The 23,401-nt window shown below is 45.9% G+C and overlaps 1 protein-coding gene across 5 annotated transcripts in view; it reads right to left on the bottom strand.

Moving 5' to 3' along the window:
- Positions 1–584: 584 nt before the first annotated feature.
- ENO4 (enolase 4) overlaps positions 585–23,401 on the bottom strand; it is a 66,308-nt gene continuing 43,491 nt past the window's right edge. For 4 of the 5 annotated variants that reach the window (XM_075935396.1, XM_075935394.1, XM_075935395.1 and 1 more), the window contains 5 exons: positions 19,105–19,230; positions 14,213–14,408; positions 3,995–4,062; positions 3,325–3,442; positions 585–1,151 (listed from right to left, as the gene is read on the bottom strand). In XM_075935396.1, coding sequence (XP_075791511.1) covers positions 952–1,151; positions 3,325–3,442; positions 3,995–4,062; positions 14,213–14,408; positions 19,105–19,230 — 708 coding nt within the window. In that variant the 3' untranslated portion in view covers positions 585–951. The remainder of the gene's footprint in view (positions 1,152–3,324; positions 3,443–3,994; positions 4,063–14,212; positions 14,409–19,104; positions 19,231–23,401) is intronic. The other variant, XM_075935397.1, reaches the window with a different exon arrangement.

Raw genomic sequence — 23,401 nt, forward strand, 5'->3', positions numbered from 1 at the left:
GCGCTGCAGGGAGTAGAGGGCCCAATGCAGAGGGGGGGAAATGCATGGCCAAGCTGGGTTGGGGGGGGAGGTGGGCATATAGCTCAACTGGGCTGGGATGAGTGGGAGCCAGCACATGGCTCTGCTGGGCTGCCGGGAGAGGGGCAGGAGCGAGCATGCGGTTCAGCTGGGCTACGTGGGGATGGTGGTGGCTTAGCTGGACTGGGGAGGGATTAAGGAAGCCCAGTGGGGGAGATAGGGCTAGCAGCAGGGTGGCCAGAAATGACCACTCCTATTCTGGTAAATCTTTCATCCAGGATCAGTCAGGCCCTGATTATGCTACTAGGGAGGTCCAACCTGTGCTACAGTGTCTTGTAACAGTTCTAGAGACAGAGCGAGTGAAGTAATACCTATTGAACCCACTTCTGTTGGTAAGACAGACAACTTTTTGAACTTACGCAGAGCTCTTTTTCAGTCTGGGAAAGATACACGGCATGTCAGAGCTAAGTACAAGATGGTACAGATACAGCAAAATTGGAGACGAATGCCCAGGTACAAAACCAGGACCAAGATAGGGTATGAATGAAAACAAAGTAATCGTTGAATTTCAGGCATTTAAAAATAGTTTATTGGCAGGCAGATGTAACAAGGTAGAATTAATGGCAATCAAGCAACTGATGATTCATCCACCATGAGAATTCACTAGGGCTTTCGCCTTATTGTATACACTTGAGGGGACATCCCTTGTACTCAAGTGGAAACTTTAGTATGGTTCCATACAAGAATTTATTCCCTCCTCGCGAAACTAATGGCATCGTCAGAGCCTCACAATTCCAAATTTAGGATCTAAGCATAAGTGGTGCTGAGCACCCTCAACTCCTATAAACTTTAATGAGAACTGAGGACTCTCAGCACCTTGCAGGACTAAACCCCTGATGATATCGTAGTGCCAAACTGTCAGTAAGGAAACACTTATGGGTCCATTTTAGAAGCCTCGTTGAGGTGTGGGGCACTACTATGTGAGGAAACAGAGTGCTGGTCCTGGGCCAGCACAGACTGAGAGTGCTGTGAAGGCCAGGGGCCCTGCTCTATGGGAGGGAATGCATTGAAAAGTTCTTCCACTGTTTGTGCTTCTTCAGCAAAATCAACAAATTCATGGTTTTCTCCTGAACCTGCAGTGGGAAAAAAAAGTATGATTGTTTCAAACAAACTTGTAAATATTACACTAGATTTTTAAAATATAATCCTAAGTGATGCATGTATTATGTTTAATTTTAGGTACATTTATAATTTTAATATTAATAATCTCACTATTTCCCATGGTCCTAATCTGCAATTGACAGAGCAGCTATGCTAGACTGTTAAAGATATTAAGACACCTAGAGATGCTGACAGGTGCCTAATGAAATATCAAAAGTGGCATCTAATTCCCAGATGCCCTTTGCACTTTTGAAAATCCCACTAGACAACTATCTGCATCTTTAGGTGCCTAAATATTTTTAACAGTCTGGCCCTTAGAGCCTAATGGAGCTAAATGCAGATGTAGCAGCTCACCCCATACACTCTTGGTTGCAATATTGGATCAGAACCTGGGTCCATAGCAGCCCTAGTTTAACTTTCAGGGCATGTTGACAGGTCGCTCCCTTCTCTCTGATCTATGTAGAGATGGGAGTAATTGGTGAGTGATGGTGATTTTGCTACTGGGGTTTATTACTGCTAGTGCAACAAAGTGCTAAAGTTTGGGGTGTATTTTTAAACATTTGTCAATGCTTGGCATCTTTAGTGTACAAAAATAATGCATTTACTTAAATGCCAGTTAAGTTTACACTGCTGTAGTTATCTGCTCTATCATTTGAAATCTACATAAGAAAGATTGTGCTGTACATGCATGTTCAAGTAAGTTCCTTTCCTAGTAAAAGGGACATGGCCAACTTATATTTAGGCTATTATATTACTATATTTCTGTTGTTGTAATTTTTACTTATGTAAACTGTTTTTATTTTTGTATAGTCCCAACTAAGTCCAATGTGAGAAGTAATGATGTTGGGGAAAGCAAGTCATGTATTTTTTTAAGAATGTGAAGGGGTGTTAATAAACATTTTATCCCCCCCATTTACATTAACAGTGTTCCTTGAACTCCCTCACCCTCTGAATTGAACAGAAGGAGGGCTATTACTTTTGTAAGGAACATTTTGGGCTCTGGAGCCCTATACATGTGTAAAAATGTATGCGGAGCCCCGGTGGTCCACTGATTGTGTTGTACCTATCGATGTTTCCAGTTTGTCAACCTTGCGGAGCCCCTGGAGATGTCTCGCAGAGCCCTGGCGCTCCATGGAGCACAGTATGAGAAACACTGATGTAGAGTATATGGTTACTGACAGTTATCATCTTAGGCTACATCTACATTGCACTTTCTTATTATTTTCAGGACAGAATGGCTCTTGCACAAGAGGGGGGTTTTGCGCAAGAAGGAGCAGTGTAGATTGCTGCTTGTGCAAAAGCCCCTTGTGCAAAATGGTAGCTCATTAAGTATGCAAATGAGGCATAGTGATATTCATCATCACCATGCCTCATTTGCATATGTTCTTGAGCAAGAAAGCGCAATGTAGACTTACCCTTAGACTATAAGAAAAATCTACAGTTAGTGTAAGTATAAAAGAATGGAAATATACTACATGCTGCACATGTGAATATAAAGTGTGAAAAAACTGAGATATTCAAGAAATAATAGGTCTTTTTTCCTCTGTTACACAAGTATAAATCAAGACTCCACAGATAGTGACGTTATACTAGCATAAAAGTGGCATGAGAGAAGATGCAGGCCACATCATGCATCCTGGTACATACAAGGAGCACAGCTAAGGTTGCACATGTATCCTTAACATTAGAGTTTCCTGATTCTGAGTGCTTCCTCATGCAACATGAACGTTCTTAGCTTAGTTTTTTGTAAAGAATATTACTGTGAAATGGGATATAAACTGAAGCTTTGCAAAAGCATCTGCTTTTGGCTAAAATTTGTGTGGAGAAACCTTCATCTGAATTTAATTGAAATGTTTATCTTATTTTTGCCAACATGGGCTTACAGATTCTACCCAATTAATTCTGCTGAAAAATGTGATGTAGGTTATCCCTCAAGAATGGGACCTTTTTAACATTCAGGTAAACAGATAATCCATTAGAACAACAATATACGTTGTGGCAAGTGCCATCCTAGTTTTTTGTTGCTGCTTATTTATAGTCTTTTCATTCCCCTTCCCTCCTGTGGAGCAGTTTCAATCATTCCTCCTCCAATCTTTGTTCTCTTATTCATTGCATGCTGAAAACAAGTAAGAAAGAAGCTCATACACAGTATTCCGTTCTTGGCTAGTTCTTCCTCTATAGCAAGAAGGCGGTTGTATTTGGTCACTCTCTCTCCACGGGAAAGACCTCCCAACTTGATAAACCTGGCACCCAGGCCAACAGCCTTAGGGCAACAAAATGAATATTTTAAAATTCCACAGTTTAGAAGTTAAATAATTTTCTTCACAGTTATTTAATTTGATATCCTAAAGTAAACCTTACTCTCAACAGTACTTCTTATCTATGTGGAAATAAAATCTTCCTTTAAGTAAAGATGTAGTTGGAGTTGCACACTAATTATCACGGTCATAGGAAATTAAATTTGCAAATGCAATGTCAATATAAACAGACTAACAGAGCTAAGACTTACTATGAAAAATTGTTATTAATATTCAAGAATAATTTAGTAATTCATCTGCATCTTTACAGAACAACATATGCAAATGGAGAACACATACTTTTAAGTAGGTTCTTTTTATCCTGTTTTGGCAATTTTCTTGCTTTTAGAAAAAAATAAAAGTTCAAAGATTAACTCAGTAAAAGGTGATTTTTCTAGGGAATAAATCCATTTAATAAATTATATGCTTTTCTCAAATACAGTTTTTCTCCTAAATACCAGTTCATGATAAAAACAATGGTTTAGCAATTCTGAAACTGAACAATTTTCAATACATACCAGATCCACAAGACTATCATCAGAAGATTCTCCAGCTGAAGTTCCTAATATGGCAATATGTCTTTGACCTATATAATATAATATTTTAGCCTTTATTAGTAATATTTTATATATTTTTTACAAACATGGCTCTCTGAGGTTAAATACAAATAGGGGAAAGATTAATTAAATTCTCTGTTATAAAGGTACACAAATATCAATTTAATTGTTGCAATACCGTCTGCATTTTAGGGTTCTCAAGCAATTTAAAAAATGGTGATTAATCGCACTCTTAAACAATAAAATACCAATTGAAAATTACTGTATATTTTGGATATCCTGCTTCTTGCTTACAATGTCACTTGAAAGTGAGAACAGGCATTTTCATAACATTGCAAGCAAGATATTTATGTGCCAGATCACTAAAGAGCCACGAGTCCCTTCATGCGTTAAACATCATTCCAGAGGATATGCATCCAGGCTGATGATGGCTTCTGCTTGATAATGATCCAAAACAGTCCAGACCAACACATGTTCAATTCCATCATGTTAACCAGATGCCACCAGCAAAAAAGGGATTTTATTTTTTTGGTCATTTGAGTTCTTTAATGTCTGCATGAGTGTTGCTCTTAAGACTTCTGAAACCATGCTCAGTAGCTCATCCCTCTGATTCTGGAAGGCACTTCAGATTCTTAAACTTTGGATCAAGTGCTGTAGCTATCTTTAGAAATATCACATTTGTACATTTGCATGTCATCAAAACTGCAGTGAAAATGTTCTTATAATAAACACGTGCTGGATCATCAGCCGAGACTGATATAACATGAAATACATGGCAGAATGCAGGTAAAACAGCATAAGCGGTATACAATTCTCCACGGAGTTCATTCACAAATTTAACTAACACATTATTTTTCTAATGAACCTCATCAGCATGGACACATGTCCTCTGGAATGGTGGTCAATGCATGACGGGGTATATGAATGTTTAGCGTATATGACATGTAAATACCTGTTTGTACTTTCAGGTGACATAAATGTAAACTAATTTGCTTCTTATAGTGACTGGCTGAACAAGAAGTAGGACGGAGTGGACTTGGAACATGGTTTTGTTTCTGAGTGCAGTTATGTTACTGCACAAGGTGAGTAACTTCTTTTTCACAGTCCTTTTCGCTAGTCCAAGGCCACTCGTGCACCAAGAGGGAAGGGAGACCTGGGCCCTCCCCCACTCCAGGTCTCAGCCCAGTACCTTAAGAACAGGGGATCCCCACACATGTGCATGCCGCGGCCTCAGAGCATGCCCTATAGTGCACTATAACACTATAACAAAAAAATTCTACAGTTAAAGTTGTGCTTTCATGATATAGTTCTTGTATGAGATGAATTAAAATACTATATTTTTTGTTTTTACAGTGCAAATACTTGTAATAAAAGTAATATAAAGTGAGCACTATACAACTGATATTCTGTTATTTAACTATGCAATTAGAACTGATTAATTGCGATTAATTTTTGAGTAAATTATGTGAGTTAACTGGGATTGACAACCCTCATTTTTATTATAGCTCCTTTTATCTTAAAACTTTTTTTTTCTTTCAGCATGGCTAAGGTCATGCCCAACATGTGCCCCCTAATTTTTATAATAATGCAGACCATGCTGATCATTCTGGCTATTCTTTAGGGATAAAAGTATAAAGTTCTAGGTTGTGTATTCTAATTCTAAATGTTTTCTCTAGCATAGCAGAAATGATTCTTGTTAACTATGAAAAGCAGCCTTTCCAACTTGTGTGATATAAATCCCAAAGATGAGAGATTTTTTTCTTAATTTGCTTTATTTTGGATAGGAGAGTAACAGTTACATATATAAAAATGTATTCATCAATAAAGTCTTTGGAAATATTTAAAGAACAAAATAACATTCACAGATGTAGACTCCCACAAGTATTACATATAGTAATCACCATGGATCAATAACAGAGAATCATTCATTTATCTGACTAAGCTACATTAGTGGACCAAACTAGTTTTGTTTGTTTATGGAAATGTGACGGGGTGGTAGGGTTTGAAAGGGAAAACCCCGCTCCCCGCACTGAAACGGCACTTGGCTGGGCATGCTCGGAGGCTGCTGTACGCACATGTGTGGGGATTCCCTGTTCTTAAGGTACTGGGCTGAGACCTGGAGTGAGGGAGGGCCCAGGTCTCCCTTCCCTCTTGGCACACGAGTGGCCTTGGACTAGCGAAAAGGACTGTGAAAAAGAAGTTACTCACCTTGTGCAGTAACAATGGTTCTTCGAGATGCGTGTCCCGTGGGTGCTCCAACTTGTCCAGACACAGCAGATCGGAGAACTTTTCCAGCCTTAGTCTGCCAGACTGCGCATGTGCGGAGTGCAGCTCGTGGCTTTTCGCGCCATTCGAATGCGCGTGGTCTGGTTCCCACCAGTTCCTCCTGCCTCTTGATCTGAAAACCATAAAATAGAGAAACTCTGAACAGGAGAGGTGGGCGGGTCGTGGAGCACCCACAGGACACGCATTTCGAAGAACCATCGTTACTGCACAAGGTGCGTAACTACTACTACTTCGAGCTGTGTCCTGTGAGTGTTCCACTGTAGGTGAAATGTACAGCAGTAGCTCGCGAATGGAGGCGGGTTCGGAGCTAATGTGCCGTAACCATGGATAACATTGCTGACGCCACCGCTGAATCTGGTATTAGGAGATTGGGGATGGCATAATTTGTAGCAAAGGTTGGAAGACCACGTGGCAGCCCTACAAATATCTCTCAATGGAACTCCCTTGAGGAAAGCAGTGGACGTTGCAACAGCCCGAGTCGAGTGGGCCCTCAATGTCGACAGCAGTGGTTTGTTTCGCAGGTTATAGCAACTCCTTATACACTGCATAATAATGGAGGAGATGCGTTGTGCAGACAATGGACGGCCCTTAGAGCATTCCGCTATTGATGTTAGTAGTGAGTCCACGTTTCAAAAGGGTCTGGTTCTTTCGATATAGAAGGCCAGCGCTCATCTGACATCCCAAGTGTGTAGGCGCGCATGTTCGGGCGAAGGGTGTGGTTTAGGGTGGAAGATAGGCAAAACTATAGGCTCGTTGATTTGAAAACGGGAGTTCAGTTTGGGGAGAAAACGCAGCTGTGGTCGCAATATTACTCCTTGGTGCGTGAATATTGTATAGGGAGGTGAGGCTGATAGAGCAGCTAATTTGCTGACTCTCCTTGCGGAGGTAATTGCTAGCAAGAAAATGACCTTCATGGATAGGTTATGGAGGTTGCACATCGCTAATGGCTCAAAAGGTTTACTCGTCAAAGCATTCAGAACCATTTCGAGATCCCAAGGGTCCTTCAGGTTGGGTATAATGTGGATACAAGTTGGCCATTCCTTTCAGGAACCTTTTCATTATTGGATGGGAGAATACGGAGTATCCCTCAACAGGTTGGTGAAAGGCGGTTATTGCGGCGACATGTACTTTAATGGAAGCGCAGGTAAGGCCAGAATTCTTGAGATGCACCAGGTAGTCTACGAAGCACTGTATGGGTGCAGAAGTTGGGTTCAGGCCCATTTGGAAACACCATGACGAGAAGCGAGACCATTTTGAGAGGTAAGTAGTTCGCGTAGATAATTTTCTACTATTTTGTAATATGTGTTTGACAGATTGCGAACATGCTATTTCTGACTGTTGGAACCAACTAGGTACCACGCTATCAGTGTGAGATGGTCTACCTGCGGATGGAGTAGGGAGCGATGATTCTGTGAAAGAAGATCATGTTGTATCAGTAAAGGATATGGAGAACATATCGACATACGATGAAGGTAAGGCTACCATATTTGCCGTTACCAAGAGGGGGCTATTAGGATCACTGTGGCTCCCTCTCGGATAATTTTCTCCACGACCCTGGTTATCAAAGGTATGGGAGGGAACCCATATAGCAGGTGACGTCCTCAGTTGTATAGGAAAGCTTCCCCTTTCAAACCTCGCCCAATTCCCGCTCTTGAGCAATACTGAGGACATTTCGCGTTATGGTGAGTGGCATATAGGTCTACTGACGGAAATCCCCAACATTGAAATATCGCAGAAAGCACTTTGGGATGTAATTCCCACTCGTGCTTGAGAGAAAAATGTCTGCTCAGGGAATCGGCTGTGACATTGTGCTGGCCCGGGAGATATTCTGCAATTAGAGAGACATTGTGATTGTTGCACAGATTCCATAGATGTACCGCTTCTGCGCACAAGGAGTGGGGATCTGGCTCCACCTTACTTGTTTATATAATAAACGGTCGTCATATTGTCGGTGAGGATTCATGTGACTTGCCCTTGAATAATGGGAAGGAAATGTTGGCAGGCTTTGTACACTGCCCTGAGTTCCAGAAAGTTGATGTGCATCAACGATTCGTCAGGAGTCCATAGGTCTTGTACTTGCTCGTGCCCAAGGTGAGCGCCTCATCCAATGAGTGACGCATCGGTTGTAAGCTGTGCTGACGACTGTGGGCGATGAAAGGGTACACCCAACATTAGATTGCCTGGAACGGTCCACCAAGCTAGTGACGCTTTGATGTGGGTGGGAATCGTTACTTTCATATGTACGTCACGGACGTTTGGGGGGCATACCCTTGCCATCCAATGTTGAAGGGAGCGAAAACATAACCTTGCATGTTTGACGACATACATCGTGGAAGCCATGTGTCCCATGAGTTGTAGACACCGTAGTATGGGAACCGTTGGACTGATGAGCAAAATCTGGATCAAATCCTGTATTGCCTGGAACCTTTCTGTTGGCAAGAAAGCTCGCTCGTGTGTAGAGTCGAGATGAACTCCGATGAATTGTATTGATTGGTTCTCCAAGGACGACTTCAGGATATTGAGAATGAGAACCAGCACTTCAAAGACTATGTGTGTGGTATCTGTAGCATGGTGTGCTTCCTGCAATGATTGAGCTCTGATTAGGCAGTCATCGAGGTACAGAAAAATCATAATGTGTAGACGACGAAGATATGTAGTCACTACGGCAAGGGTCTTGGAGAAAACCTGTGGAGCCGACGAGAGACCAAATGGCAGGACCTTGTACTGGAAATGGTCTGTGTCAATTTGGAAGCCAGGGTAACCATTCAGAATCGTTGTTTTCACAGGTAACAGTTGAGACTGCAGAAATCTCCATCCCCCCGATTTTTTTTCCATTAAGAAATATCGGGAGTAAAACCCTCTGCCCTTGAACTCGTTTGGAAGAGCCTCTATCGCACCAATGGTCTGAGTAACCTCTTGCCTGAGCAAGGACTCGTGAGATGGGTCCCTTGAAAGGGACAGGGCAGGGGTGATGGGGGAAGGCAACGGCATGAATGGAATGGTATAACCAAGCCTAATTGTTTGAAGGACCCATTTGTCGTTGGTGATGTAGGCCCATTGATGGAGATATGGTCTCAAGCGGTGGTGGAAGACTGTCATTGTAGCACTCAGACCAGAGATAGTGGGAAAGGTTCACAATCCCTCAACAGGAGCGTCAAACCTGCTGTATGTTACCCTGTTGGGTAGACGCTTTAGGTGGTGGATGTCTTTGTTGTTGGTGTTGTCTACTCCTTTGTTGTTCGTGCGGCCTGTATGGAGGAGGCTGCCAGAGAAGGGGTCTTTGCTTTTGGTAGGGAGTGAATTGTTTCCGGCAGTACGGTGGTGTGTACATGCCCAACATTTTTAAAGTGGTCCTGGAATCTTTCCCTGAGAGGAGGAATTGGTCCATCTTATCAGAAAAGAGATGTTGCCTGTTGAAAGGTAGATCCTCGACTTTTGATAAAGTCGGTCCTTAGGGACAGACGACTGCTGCAACCAGGATGCCCTGCGCATAACGACCGATGTAGCAGTCATGCACACTGCAGTGTCGGCTGTATCCAGGGCAATACGTAAAGCTGTTCTTGAGGCTGCATATCCTTCCTGAATTACTGCCTTCAAGATGTCCCGTTTAGCCTCTGTTAAGTGCTGAAACAATTATACCAAATTTGGCAGGGACGAAATACTTTTTATCTGTCTTTTTATTCGTGGGCGGGGTGGATGCGGGCAACAGCCCACATATCATCAGATATCTGCGGGCAACTGCCAAATATCATCAGATATCTCTAGAATGGCTTCACCTAACAGCAATGAGATTTTTGGGCTGATGAGACTGCTTGATATTACGGAGAAGGTGATGTTGTTTCTGTTGCACATCCCCCATTTGCACCTTTTGGCTCTCTGCCACTCTTTTAAAAAGCTCTTGAAACTGGTGTAGGTCATCCGAAGGTGAGGTGTCTCCTTGAAAAACTGCGTCGTCTGGGGACGAGGAAGATTGGTCCGTAGGCGATCCATCAGGTTCAGGCTCTCGAGTGGAAAGAGATGGTTGTGTGGCTCGAGTGTGTGAAGGAGACCCTGATGGAGTTGGTGGTCTTGAAGATGGGGGAGGAGCAGGATGCTCCCCGGTGAGAGAGGAACGGGAGTGCGCATAAGGTGACCGGTGGTGATGAGACGACAACCTATGGTGATGATAGGGTGATGCAGAACACCGGTACCATCTATCCGTCAGAATGGGTCGAAAGCATGGGTGATCTTGGAGACCGTGTCCTCTCTCTATAATAGATGGTGTAGCTGGATGACGGATGATCATGACGGTAGAGCTGTCCTGATTGTGGAGAAGCATGGCCAGTACGAGAGTACCTAGAGTACGCTGGGGATGGTGACCATACTTCAGGTGAGAATTCTGGGTTTGGTGACAGAGAAAGTAGTTTCTTGGTTCTGTGATGGGTAGGTAATGCCAACAACTGTTCCAGTGGAGAGGAAGTTGGAGTGGAGAGTGCTGTATGAGGAATTATCTCCACTGGTACCAAAGAAGATGGTGCCGAAGTGCCCTCCGGTATCGAGGGGTGGGCCGATGTCGAGCATGTCGTTGCCGGCGATTGTGATGGGCCCGAGTGGCGTTTGGAGGGAGAGGATCGCCTCGGTTCTGGACAGCGTCTCAAAGGAGATGGACATCTTGGTGCCGGTGAGCGCCTTGATAGAGAGAGACGCCTCTGTGACGACGATCGGTCCGGTGCTGAAGGGCAACTCGGTGCTGGAAAACGTCTCGGCGGATAGAGACACTTCGACGCCGGTGAATGCCTCACCAGTGATCGGTGTCTCAGTGTCAGCGAGTGTAAAGGAGGCAAAAGACTCCTCGGCGTCAATGATCGACTCGGTGCCAGCCAGCTTGTAGGAGACGAAGGGCACTCATGTGTCACACAGCATTTGTGCGCCAGTGGTCTTGGTGCCGATTGCCTTGGAGGCGAGGAACGTCTCGGTGCCGCATGTGCTTGGGGCAAAGAGCAACTCTGAAATCGCGGTTGTGCTAGAGTATGCGTCGGTGCTAATGAGCGCTCCTGTGCCGAGGAGCGGCTCAGTGCCGGAGCCAGTGCCGGGGAGTGTCCTGCACCGGGAGAGGTTCTCAGAGCTGTGGAGGTCCTTGGAGGCAGTTTGGAGACTGAGGGAATGGCTGAGACCATGGATCCCGATACAGAAGGGCTTGGAGCTGACTTACTTCGGCTGTCTTTTGGCTCTGCAGCGCCGCATGTGACAGATGCCACTGAGGTCCCTGGCTTATCGCAAATACTCACCCGTGAAGGTGGAAGGGATCGCGCTGCAGATGGTCTCTTCTTCGTCTTCTTGGTTTGTTCTGCATGCCCTTTCGGTTGCCGGGCTTGGGGCTGCAGGTCTTTAGTAACTAAGAACTATAACTATAACTTCTAACTATATATGGGTATGTCTACACTACAATGTTAGTTCGAACTAACATTCATAGCCGCTACACTAGCGCTCCGCTAGTTCGAATTTGAATCGATCTAGCGGAGCACTTAGTTCGAACTAGGAAAACCTCATTTTACGAGGATTAAGCCTAGTTCGAACTTACTAGTTCGAATTAAGGGGTGTGTAGCCCCTTAATTCGAACTAGTGGGAGGCTAGCCCTCCCCAGGTTTCCCTGGTGGCCACTCTGGCCAACACCAGGGAAACTCTATGCCCCCCTCCCGGCCCCCTTAAAGGGGCACAGGCTGGCTACGGTGCCCGTGCCAGGTGCAAGCCTGCCAGCACCCAGCCAGCAGACCCTGCACCTGGCATGGCACAGAGCCACCCACCCGATGTCCCCCAGCCCACCCCCTCTTCCCGGGACCAGGCTGGCGGCTCCCAGGAGCTTGCCCTGGACCGCAAGAGGCAGGCACCTTCCTGGGCTAGTGCGGACATCGTGGACCTCGTCCACGATCTCCGCACTAGACACAGGAAAGTGGCCGGCTAGGGCAGGAGAGCTGCCAGCCTGGCCACCCAGGAGCAGGTGTGCATGAAAATCAAGGGGGTCCACTGAGACCCCCGACCCTGAGCCCTGAGCTTACAATGGCCGTCCTGGGTCAGACCAAAGGTCCATCTAGCCCAGTAGCCTGTCTGCCGACAGCGACCAACCCTAGGGACCCTGGAGGGGATGGACCGAAGACAGTGACCAAGCCATTTGTCTCGTGCCATCCCTCTCCAGCCTTCCACAAACTTTGGGCAGGGACACCACTCCTACCCCCTGGCTAAGACTACTCCATGGACCCAACCTCCATGACTTGATCTCACTTCCCTTTCAACTCTGTTCTAGTTGTAGCCTTCACAGCCTCCTGCAGCAAGGAGTTCCACAGGTTAACTATTTGCTTTGTCAAGAACAACAACTTTCTCTTACTAGTTTCAAGCCTGCTACCCATTCCTTTCCTTTGGTGTCCTCTAGTCCTTCTTTAGGGGAACTCATGAAGAACTTTTCTGAATGCACCCTCTCCACCCAACCCTTGCTTTTAGAGACCTCTATCCTGTCCCCGCTCCATCTCCTCTTTTCTAAGCTGAACAGTCCCAGTCTCTGTAGCCTTTCTTCATCTGGGACCTGTTCCCAACCCCTGATCATGTTAGTTGCCCTCCCCTCTCCCAGCCTTTCTCTTCCCCTCTCCCACCTCCTTTTCCCAGTCTCCCCCAGTTTTGTTCAATAAAGACAGAGTCAATGTTGGAAGAAACGTTATCTTTATTTTGTACATCAATAAGAAGGGGGGCTAGGGAAGGGTAAGTGGAAGGAGGTGAGGGAGGAATGGGGTACGAGCCCCCGATGGGGAGGACTGGGCTGGCTCTGCGGGCTTCTGGGGGTGGAAGCTCTCCTGCAGCCCCCCGATTGTCCCCTCTCCCCAGATGACAGCCTGCGGCAAGTGCAGCCGGGCTGATGGCCGAGTGATGTGATGTGCCCAGTGTGGGTACTCCGGGCAATCCAAGCCAGGACTGCTTTGCAAGCGGGGCACCCCTTAGAACTGTCTGTCCAGGGTGGGGGTCGGGACCCTTTAAGCGCAGCCCTTGGCTAGCCTGAGACAGCAGCTCCACGCTCTAAGTCCTCCTCTCATGCCCTGCCAGCACTGCTTCCGGCCATCCTTAAGCCCTTTTCAGGGTCCACTCAATGTGGACTTGCTAGTTCGAATTAGCAAAACGCTAATTCGAACTAGTTTTTAGTTCTAGACGCGTTAGTTTGAATTAGCTTAGTTCGAATTAACTAATTCGAACTAAGTTAGTTCGAATTAACGTTGTAGTATAGACGTACCCTATAAAAATTAAGAACAAGCTCTCTCTGTGTCTCTATGAAACAGGAGTTCACGAGAGAGTGATCAGTCCGTCCGTGGCTGAGGACAGTCAGGAGGAACCATGCACACTCAAACGGCGCGAAAAGCCATGAGCCACTCTCTGCGCATGCGCGGTCCGGCACACTACGGCTGGAAAAGATCTCCAATCTGTGGCACCGGGAAAAGCCCAACACCTACAGTGGAGCACCCACGGGACACTGCTTGAAGAAGAAAGGACTGGAGTTGGATGACAGCAAACTACAACAGAAAACATTTCAGTTTCCTCCACATCAGTTTTTGTTTGTTGTTTCAGTTCTGGTGTCTGAATATAACATTAGCCCTAGCTTGAAAATACATTCACATTGAGCACATGCACCCTGGTGCATCTGAAGCACTGGAACATATTATAAGGACTCCTTAAATATTTTCAGAATATATGAACTCCTATATACATATGGCTGGCAATCAAGCCATGAATTTTAAATTTCTTTTAACAAGCACTTCCTCAACTGTCAACTGCTATATTTAAATGTGCAACATTATATATATTCATGGATTACATAGGTGTAGCCATATTATGTATTTGTTATAAGATTCTTGAAAAGATTTTTCTGCCACTCACCATCGAGAAGTCTGGTAAGTTCTGTAAGGTCAGATATCTTAGTCTGATTTGTGTATTTTATTATCAGACCACTACATTTTGGTATATTTATATTTTGATCCTCTAGAAGTTTAGAAATATTTTTGGATGCATCTTCTGCAATCAAATAACATTTGGAACCAAGAGTATCACACATACTGCTCCACTGCTGGCCATCCTGTGTAAAGGAAATGATTAGATATTTAAAGGACAAATTCAGGAAAACAACTTAAAAAAATTGAGGCGTGAAAACAAGGTGTGTAGGGGGGTGGCAGGGAGAGGGGAGAAACACATCCAAGTGTAAAATCTTGACCTCACTAAAGTCAATGGATGTTTTGCCATTAACTTCAGTGGGACCAAGATTTCACCCCACGACTATCTTTCACACAGATAAATTATTTTAAATAAATACCGTCACAAATAAAATATTTCACTGCCACTTTGTTTGACTGTAGGGATTTTGCTAGGGGCAAGAAGAAACCTAGTCACTGGTAAAAAAGCATCAGCTAATATACTACAGGTTAGACCTCCCTGGTACAGCACTTTCAGAACCTGAGTGGTCCTGAAGGAGAGATTTTGCCAGACCAAGGGAGGTAGTTTCTGGTCCCCCTGTCACTGGCCCTCCCCCCGAGCCCAACTCTGCTCCAGGTCCAGCCTCCCGGCCAGTTGTCCACCTGCCACCAGCCCCACTGCCCTGCCACGGCAGCCCATGGTCCTGCTGCTGGGGCTTCCAGCTCCAATGCAGCAGACCACTAACCTGCCACCGGTGCTCCCAGTCCCACTGGCCCTGCCAGCCTGCAGTCCTGCCACCAGAACTCTGATTCCTCCCCCACTCCTGGTCCCACAGTAGATCACTGCTCAGCTGCCAGTATTCCCAACTCTGCCAGCCCTACCTGAGCAGCATTGGCCCCACTGCCAGCGCTCCTCTCCTCACCTTGCCAGCCCTGTTGCAGTAGCTGGTGGTCCCACTGCTGGGGGTTCTAGCCCTACCACAGCAGACTGCTCCCTCGCCCACAGAGCTTTTCTGCCAGAGCCCACTGGCATTCCAGCCACCCTACTACTGGATTCCTGTGGCAAAGCGCCCAGCCGCTGGCCTCCCTGCAACCAGCCTAGCTGGATTCCTGGCTCCTGCCTCTTGCCCTCCCACCAAGTGTCTCTGGTCCAGCAACATCAGTGATTTGGCAGGTGCTGGACCAGCAAGTCCAGGTTGAGAGAGGTTAAACCTATACTGCAAAATGAACTGAATATATAAGTCTGCTAGCCAGATTACTCTCCTGCAAATTTGATTAAAGGAAAACTAATGGAATATAAAATATTTTCCAGTCACTTGATCCAATGTAAAATATGGCTAAATAGCTAAACATTTATTTTAAAATCCACATTTCATTTAAATATGACAGTAGATTTCCCCAGCTCGCATTAGGTAAGTTCAGCATTATTTTTAGTGATCTTGGATTAGCATAGCATACATGTTATACTAAATTTCCTGCCTCTTCTCGCTACCCCAAATACCATTTACTGACAATAAAATGGATATTTTGGAATATATAATTTACCAATAAAGTTTGCCTTTTTTTGTTCATAAATTATCAATGAATAGATTGTAAAATTCTCAAATGTATAAGAGATTTATGAATTTCCTCCATGAATAATTCTTGCTGTACCAAACACAGAATTGTGGATATCTGTAATTAGAAATTTCCACTATGCAGGGCTCCAATTCAATGAAGCATTTAAGCACGTACTTCACTCACATCGAAGTTAATGGCATATAAGCACATGCCTAAAGTTAAGCACACAAAGTATTTTGCTGTGTAAGAATGGAATGATCAAATGGGACCAGATCAGTCATAATACATAAGTGTTCAAATGTTGTGTTGTGTTCAAACAATGTGTTGTGAATTTGCTTTGTATGTTTTTTAATACTAAATTACTTTAAAATGCTCCATATTTTCAATTTTGATATTCTGCAGATTTCTGTATTGAAAGCACATGACTCCTTCATGGCTGCTGTCAAGGGAAGTTGGAAGTTTTGGCAGTTAGGAACAATTTGGACTTTTGGCACCTGGGGAAGAGCGAGAATCAGTTTAGGATTGTGACAAAAGCAAAGCTACTTATACATTTCTGCTACGATGATCAGAAGTGAAATAGTTTAAAATGTTTATATTTAAATGATCACCTTTAGGTTTCAGAGTTAACGACTCATTGAGAGAATAGGGCAGTTCACTCTTCTCAGAACTATTGTTTCAGGCTATGCACAGATTCAGGAAGACAACATTGCATTGCATTTACCCTTAGTACAGATTTTTAAGCTTGTCTTCATAAAACATACTAGTTTAAAATAAGAGCTTAGGAATTAGATGCACAATTCTTCTCCAAGGGATGGATTCCACATTAAATTGTGTAGCTATAGAAAAGGAAGTTACTCAACTTGTGTAGTAACAATGGTTCTTCAAGGTATGTGCCCCGGGGGTGCTCCACTAGGTGACTTCATAGTAGTAATCAGGTAAAACAAAGGATGGTGGGCTTTGGAGTAACCGTTTATTGGAGGTGGATAATATCACAGTGGCTAGAGAGGCATCATTGGACAGATGTGGAAGAATGGCGTAGTGCTTCATGAAGGTGTGATTTGATGACCATGTAGCACACAGTAGATGTCCCGAAGGGAGATACACCTCATTAGGAAGGCTGTGGATGTTGATACCCGCTTTGGTGGAGTGTACTCTTGGTGGAGTAATGAGCTTTCTGTGTCAGAGTATAGCATTGTGTAATACAGGAGACAATGATGTTGGAGATATTATGCAATGAACAGGACATCCCCACTCTGGAGCAATACTGGGGGCACTTGGCATTGGTGTGGGAAGCAAAAAGATTGATATGAGGCTATCCCAGTTCCAAAATATGGGTTGGAGTACTTGATGGTTGATCTCTCATTCGTACTTGGTGAAGTGTCTTCTCAAGGTATCCATTGCAGCATTGCTAATTCCAGGCAGATTCGAAGCAGTCAGGGTTATATTGTTGCTGATGCATCAGTTCCACAGACAGTTTGCCTCTGCACACAGCAAGCAAGAACGTGCCCCATCTTGGCGACTGATATAATACATGGTTGTCATGTTGTCAGTGAGTATTCTCACTATGTGGTTGCTGATGTGTGCTCAGAAGTGCTTGCAAGCATTCGCAACCACTTGAAGTTGCAGGAGGTTTATATGGAAAGCTGTTTCATGGCTGGACCATCGATCCTCTGGGAAATGTCCATCTAGGTATGCCCCCCATCTGATCATGGACACATTGGTCATGATCTGTACTGATGGCTGCTCACACTGGAATGGTACTCACACTAAAAGGTTGTTTGGGGCAGTCTACCACTTGAGGAAGGCTAATACATTGGGAGGGGGAGAGACATGCTACAGAGAGAGATGTTTCGCTAGTCTGGTGTGAAGCACCGTAGCGCGTGGAGAAGCATGTCATTAACGTCTAACATGACTTGGAGTGGTGTGCGCCAAGGAACCCTCTACCATGCCTGTGAATGCGGCACTGATGACGGTGACATCAGTGCCAGTAATCATATTGGTTCTGGGCTAGAGGCCCTAGGCAGCACCTCGTTGGACTTGGAGTAAGCGTTGGCCAGTACGGAAGGTTTTGTCGGTGCCGACAGTGCTGGCATGATGGACATTTTATCTGGTTTGCATGCCTTTGCCCGTGTCAGCGTTGTGACCGGCGCTGATGCAGATGATGTTACGTACCAGGACTTTGGTTCTGTCACTGTTGCAGTATGGATGGTTGTGGTGTCGGATGTTCCCAGCTTGTCCCTGGTGCTGACAAGGCTGGATTGCGAAACTCTCTTTTTAGCTGCCATTTTCGGTGTGGGGGAGCTCACTCATCATTTTTCAGCCCTAGGAGGGTCAGAATAGGAGGAAGATTCCCTGGACTCAGATGGTTGAAATGCCTTGTCAAAAAGGATGCAGATGCTTTTGCGCAAAAACTTGCCAGTTGTCTACACTGGCCGCTTGATTTTGCGCAAAAGCACTGACGTTCTACTGTCCGAAATCAGTGCTTCTTGCGCAAATGCTTTGACGTTCCCATTTGTGCAAAAGCCCTTTTCCGGAAATGTTTTTGTGCAAGAGGGCCAGTGTAGACAGCTAAAAACTGTTTTGTGCAAAAAAGCCCCAATGGCGAAAATGGCAATCGGGGCTTTCTTGCGCAAAACCATGTCTAGATTAGCACGGATGCTTTTCCGCAAAAAGTGCTTTAGCGGAAAAGCGTCCATGCCAATCTAGATGCTCTTTCCACAAATGCTTTTAACGGAAAAACTTTTCTGTTAAAAGCATTTGCGGAAAATCATGCCAGTCTAGACGTAGCCTCAGAATGAGGATTAAGTAAGATATACAGGTGATATATAAGTGTTGTACTGGCTCTTTGGACAGGAGTGAATTTTACCCACAAGTGTTTGTTTATGGCTTTTTATTTACAGGTAGTCCCCGGGTTACATACAAGATAGGGACTGTAGGTTTGTTCTTAAGTTGAATTTGTATGTAAGTCGGAACTGGTACATATTGTAGGGGAAATTCTAGCCAAACATTTCTCCAGAGCTCAGTTTTATTCTCCCACACCTCACTTCCCTCAGTACTTTATTCTCAAGCTGAGGTGTCTGCTGAGAGAAGCCGCTCCGCATCCCCCTGGTCTGTTGGGGGGAGTGCTAGCTTCGTGTCTCCCTGGTTTGCTGGGGGGAAGCAGCTAGTACGGAGTTGCCTCACCCCGTTTGTAAGTAGGGATCCGATGTAAGTCGGATGCATGTAACCCGGGGACTGCCTGTATTTTAGAAAATACATTTTCCAGAGCATTACTTCTAAGCATTATAGATACCTCTGTCTTACCTCTTTCCTCAGGGGATCTACTAGTGCAATAATAGAAGGATATTTGTTAATTAGGTCCACATACATATCAACCATTTCATCAGGACTCTTGTATGTTCCAGTTAATATTTCATATTTGCCTTTGGTCTAAAACATAAGTTAAATATGTAAAAGATAAAAATGGTGGCAATGTTGTGGTAAACAATTACTATTGCAATAATGAAGCCCAGTAACCACAAAACCCTCCTTTGGTGAGTGCAGGATACATAGCTGTTATTTCAGTACAGAGACCAATAGCTATTTACTCAGGCTTTGTGTGAGGTGGATGGAGTTAACCTCATGTTATTTTTAGACCTCTGCATTTCCTAAAGTTGCCAACTCCCATGATTTTATTGTGAGCTTTACAAAATTGGGGGGAGGGTATTTACTGAAAATTTCTGCTGCTGAATAAAGACACTGGCCAAAAACCTTTGTTTTCAAACAAACAAAGAAAAAACAGCTCCCTCAACCCTTCCCCCCCCAAAACACATTTCTATCCCTAATGGCTGTAGAGAAAATCTTGAAATATGAAATGAGGGCAGCCTAAAAACTCAGAAACCAGAAGGCAAAGTAAAAAACAAAATATCTTTGGTTTTGTACCAATCTTATGATTTGTGGGACCAGACTCAGGATTTTTACACTTTTGAGGCTGGCAACACCACGGCTACGTCTACACTGGCCACAATTTCTGGAAAAGCCATGCAAATCAGGTAAGTCAGGTTAGGGAAATCCTACTTCGAAGTAGGAATAAGAGATCCTCCAGAAAAGGGCTTTATTCCGGAGGATCGCGCCAGTCTAGACGCTTTTTTTCCGGCTTTTCCCCAAGCCGTAAAAAAAGCGGCGGACATGTTTATTTAAATCCCCCGGGGATATTTAAATCCCCCGTGGATTTCCCTATCCTGACTTACCTGATTTGCATGGCTTTTCCGGAAATTGTGGCCAGTGTAGACGTAGCTGTCACGTGTAGAATTAATGGTAGAATTCCAAACTATAGCCGAAAAACTTTTTCATCACTTTTGCATGCCATTAATATTATGGCAGTTTCTGTTTAATCAATCAAGATTCTGTTCATCTTAAAATAGGATTTTTGGGTGTCCCAACTAGCCATTTCTGTTGCACACCACAAGCATCTTAAAAATGTTAAATATTAAAAATGAACATTTTCTGTTATTGACAGCCCTCAAAACACAAAGCCAGACAGACTAGCACTTGATCTTTTTCAAATAAAAAGTATACTGAGTGATTTCTGACCACAGAGTTTCCACACCATAAGGTGCAGGGAATGCAGGCCTGGGTGGCGAAGCCTGCTGAAGTCCCCGGGTAATCAGATCCGAGACCAGTGGAAGTGCACGACAGGCTTAGGTGGGTCGAGAACCAGTGCTGCTTGGGCACGCTGGAGCAATGAGGATAAGGGATGCCCTGAACTCCTGCACCCACAGGAGCACATTGTGGACTAGTGGAAACAGTGGGAATGTGTAGAGGAGACCCCTGGGCCAGGGTATGAGTAATCCATCTCCCTGGGAGTTCTGCCCCAGCCCCATGAGGGAGCAGCACCTTGGGCACTTCCTTTTCTGTCAGGTGGCGAACAGGTTCAGAAAGGGAAACCCCCATTTGCGGAAGATCCAAATGACCACATCCCCCCTGAGAGATTACTCGTGGCTGGAGAATGACCTGCTTAGCCGGTCTGCCATGGCGTCCTGCGAGATAGGAGGCCATTCGGTGAATATCTGCCTCAATGCAGACGTTCCACAGGTGAAGGGCTTCCTGACACAGGTGAGGAGGGTGGGCCCCGTCCTGTCTGTTGATGTATGAAACTGTCGACATATTGTCTGACAGGATGAGGACTGACTTGCTCCTGAGCCAAGGAAGGAAGGCCACACAGGCACAGCAGACCGCCTGCTGCTCCTTGACATTGATTTGCAGGGAGAGGTCATCCTGGAACTACATACCTTCAGTCTTCATGTCTCCAAGGTGGGCCCCCCCAACTGCTGTCTGAAACATCCATCATGAGCAAGAGGGTTGGTATGGGTCTGGAGAATGGGATTCCGGTACAAACCTCCTCCTCCTGGGTCCACCAGTCCAGGGAGTGAAGGACATCAGAGGTAACTGTCAACACCCTGTCCCGCAGTGAAAAGCTGGGGTGTGGGTCCACGCCAACCACATCCGGAGTGCTGCGTGACATAGGTACATGTGGTCATTAGACCCAGAAAGCACATGCAGTCCCTGGCTATGGTTATCGGGAACGCTTGCATGTCCAGAACCACTGATCTGATCACCAGGAAGTGGGACCTGGGGAGGGAGGCCCTGTCCGATGTGGAGTCTAGATTGGTGCCCACAAACTATCACCGAAGTAGGCACCAAAGTCAATCTGGCCATGTTCAGGAGCAGGTCCAACTCCCGAAAGAGGTCTTGGACCAAGGTGACGTGGCCCCATACTGGATTCATGGATCGCCCTCTCAAAAGCCAGTTGTCCAGATAGGGGAACTCCTGGATGCCTCTTTTTTTCTCAGAGCAGCGGTGATGACAGCCATACACTTTGTGAAGACCCAGGGGGCCGTGAAAAAACCAAAGAGAAGGGTCGTAAACTGATAGTTGTCCCTGCCCACTGTAAAGCAGAGGAACCGGCGATGGTAGGGAGCAATGGAAATGTGAAAATATGTGTCCTTTAGATTGAGGGCAGCGTACCAGTCTCCAGGACTAAAGAAGAAATGACGGATGCCAGAGTCATTATCTTGAATTTGGTCTTGACGATGAAGGCATTGAGATACCTGAGATCCAGGATGGGATGAAACCTACCCTTGGCTTTGGGGATGAGGAAGTATTGGGAATAGAAGTCCCTGCCCAAAACCATGGTGGAGGGGAGGACCAGCTCTACGGCCCCCAGGGTGAGGAACTGAAGAACCTCCTCCCAAAGTAGAAGCTCATGAGAGGAACAGGGGAGGGGAAGAGAGGACAAAATGGAAGGGGATGACATACCCCCTTCCCACCATTTCCAGGACCCAACGGTCGGAGGTAATGGACTGCCAGGCCCGATGGAAAGGGAATAGAGGGTTTTGGAAAGGGAAGGATAAGACTGGTAAGCTGTCCTTGGACGCACCCTCAAAACTCTTGATGGGGCCCCGAGGACTTGGTGGGTGGGCCCTGACCTTGATCCTGGGCCAGCTGGGGCCAGCGCCTGCCATTTCTCCCATTGCTGTTCCTACTGTGATGACGGGAGAAGTCAGGACATGTGCCCTGCTGGGGAAGTCTGGGGGTGTTCCTGCCTGAGAAGGAATGCCATTGGGTTGCTGGGGTGTGAATATCCAGGGACTTTAACGTGGCCTGGGTGTCCTTGAGACCATGCAGACGCTGGTCTGTCTGCTCGGAGAACAGAGACAGGCCCTCAAAGGAGAGGTCCTAGATGGTACTCTGGAGTTCCAGGGGCATGCCAGACCCTTGCAGCCAGGAGCTGCAGCGTAGCACCAGCCCTGTAGTCATAGCCTGTGCATCTGCATCAGCTGCATCAAGGGCTGCCCAGAGCACTGCCTTACAGATTGTTCTTCCTTCCTCTGAGAGGGCTCTAAATTTGGGCTGAGAGTCTCTGGGGAGCAGCTCAGTAAACTTGTCCATGGAGGCCTAGGTATTATAGGCATAGTGAGACAGCAGAACCTGCTGGTTCGCTATGTGAAATTGGAGGCCCCCGGATGTGTAAGCTTTCCTGCCCAACAGGTCCATCTTCTTGGCATCCCTGTTCCTGGGGGTGGCACTTGGCTGGTCCTGCCACTCCCTTTGGTTTACTGCCTGGATGACTGAGGACCCGGGAGGTGGATGGGAAAATAAGTATTTGTTGCCCTCCTGGGACACAAAGTACCGCTCTTGTCCGTCACTGGGATAGAGGCTGGGGTTTGCTAGAGAGACTTCAAGATCTTGGCCACCATTTTGTAGAAAGGAAGTGCCGCTCTCGTAGGGGTGTCAGACTGTAGGATGTTGACCGTAGAGTCAGAGTCCTCCAACACCGTCTCAGGCTGGACCCTGATGCCAGGTGGCAAAGAAGGTCCTGATGTGCTCTCAGATCCATGGAAGGCATAGAGGGAAGAGTATTGCCCAGGGCCTCATCCGGGGAGGAAGATGAGGACTCCTTTGGGCCCATCTCCTCAGGGGCCATGGCTTGTGAGGGGGCCTGAGAGGCCACAGATGAAGGCACTTTAGGTGACTGGGCCACTGGGACCTCGCTCCCCGACGGCCGTGGGAACACCTGGCCCAGTGGAAGTGACTGCCCTGACATGGGGGACTGAGTCAG

This window comes from Pelodiscus sinensis, chromosome 8 (genome assembly GCF_049634645.1).
Source record: "Pelodiscus sinensis isolate JC-2024 chromosome 8, ASM4963464v1, whole genome shotgun sequence".
Classification (NCBI taxonomy): domain Eukaryota; kingdom Metazoa; phylum Chordata; order Testudines; family Trionychidae; genus Pelodiscus; species Pelodiscus sinensis.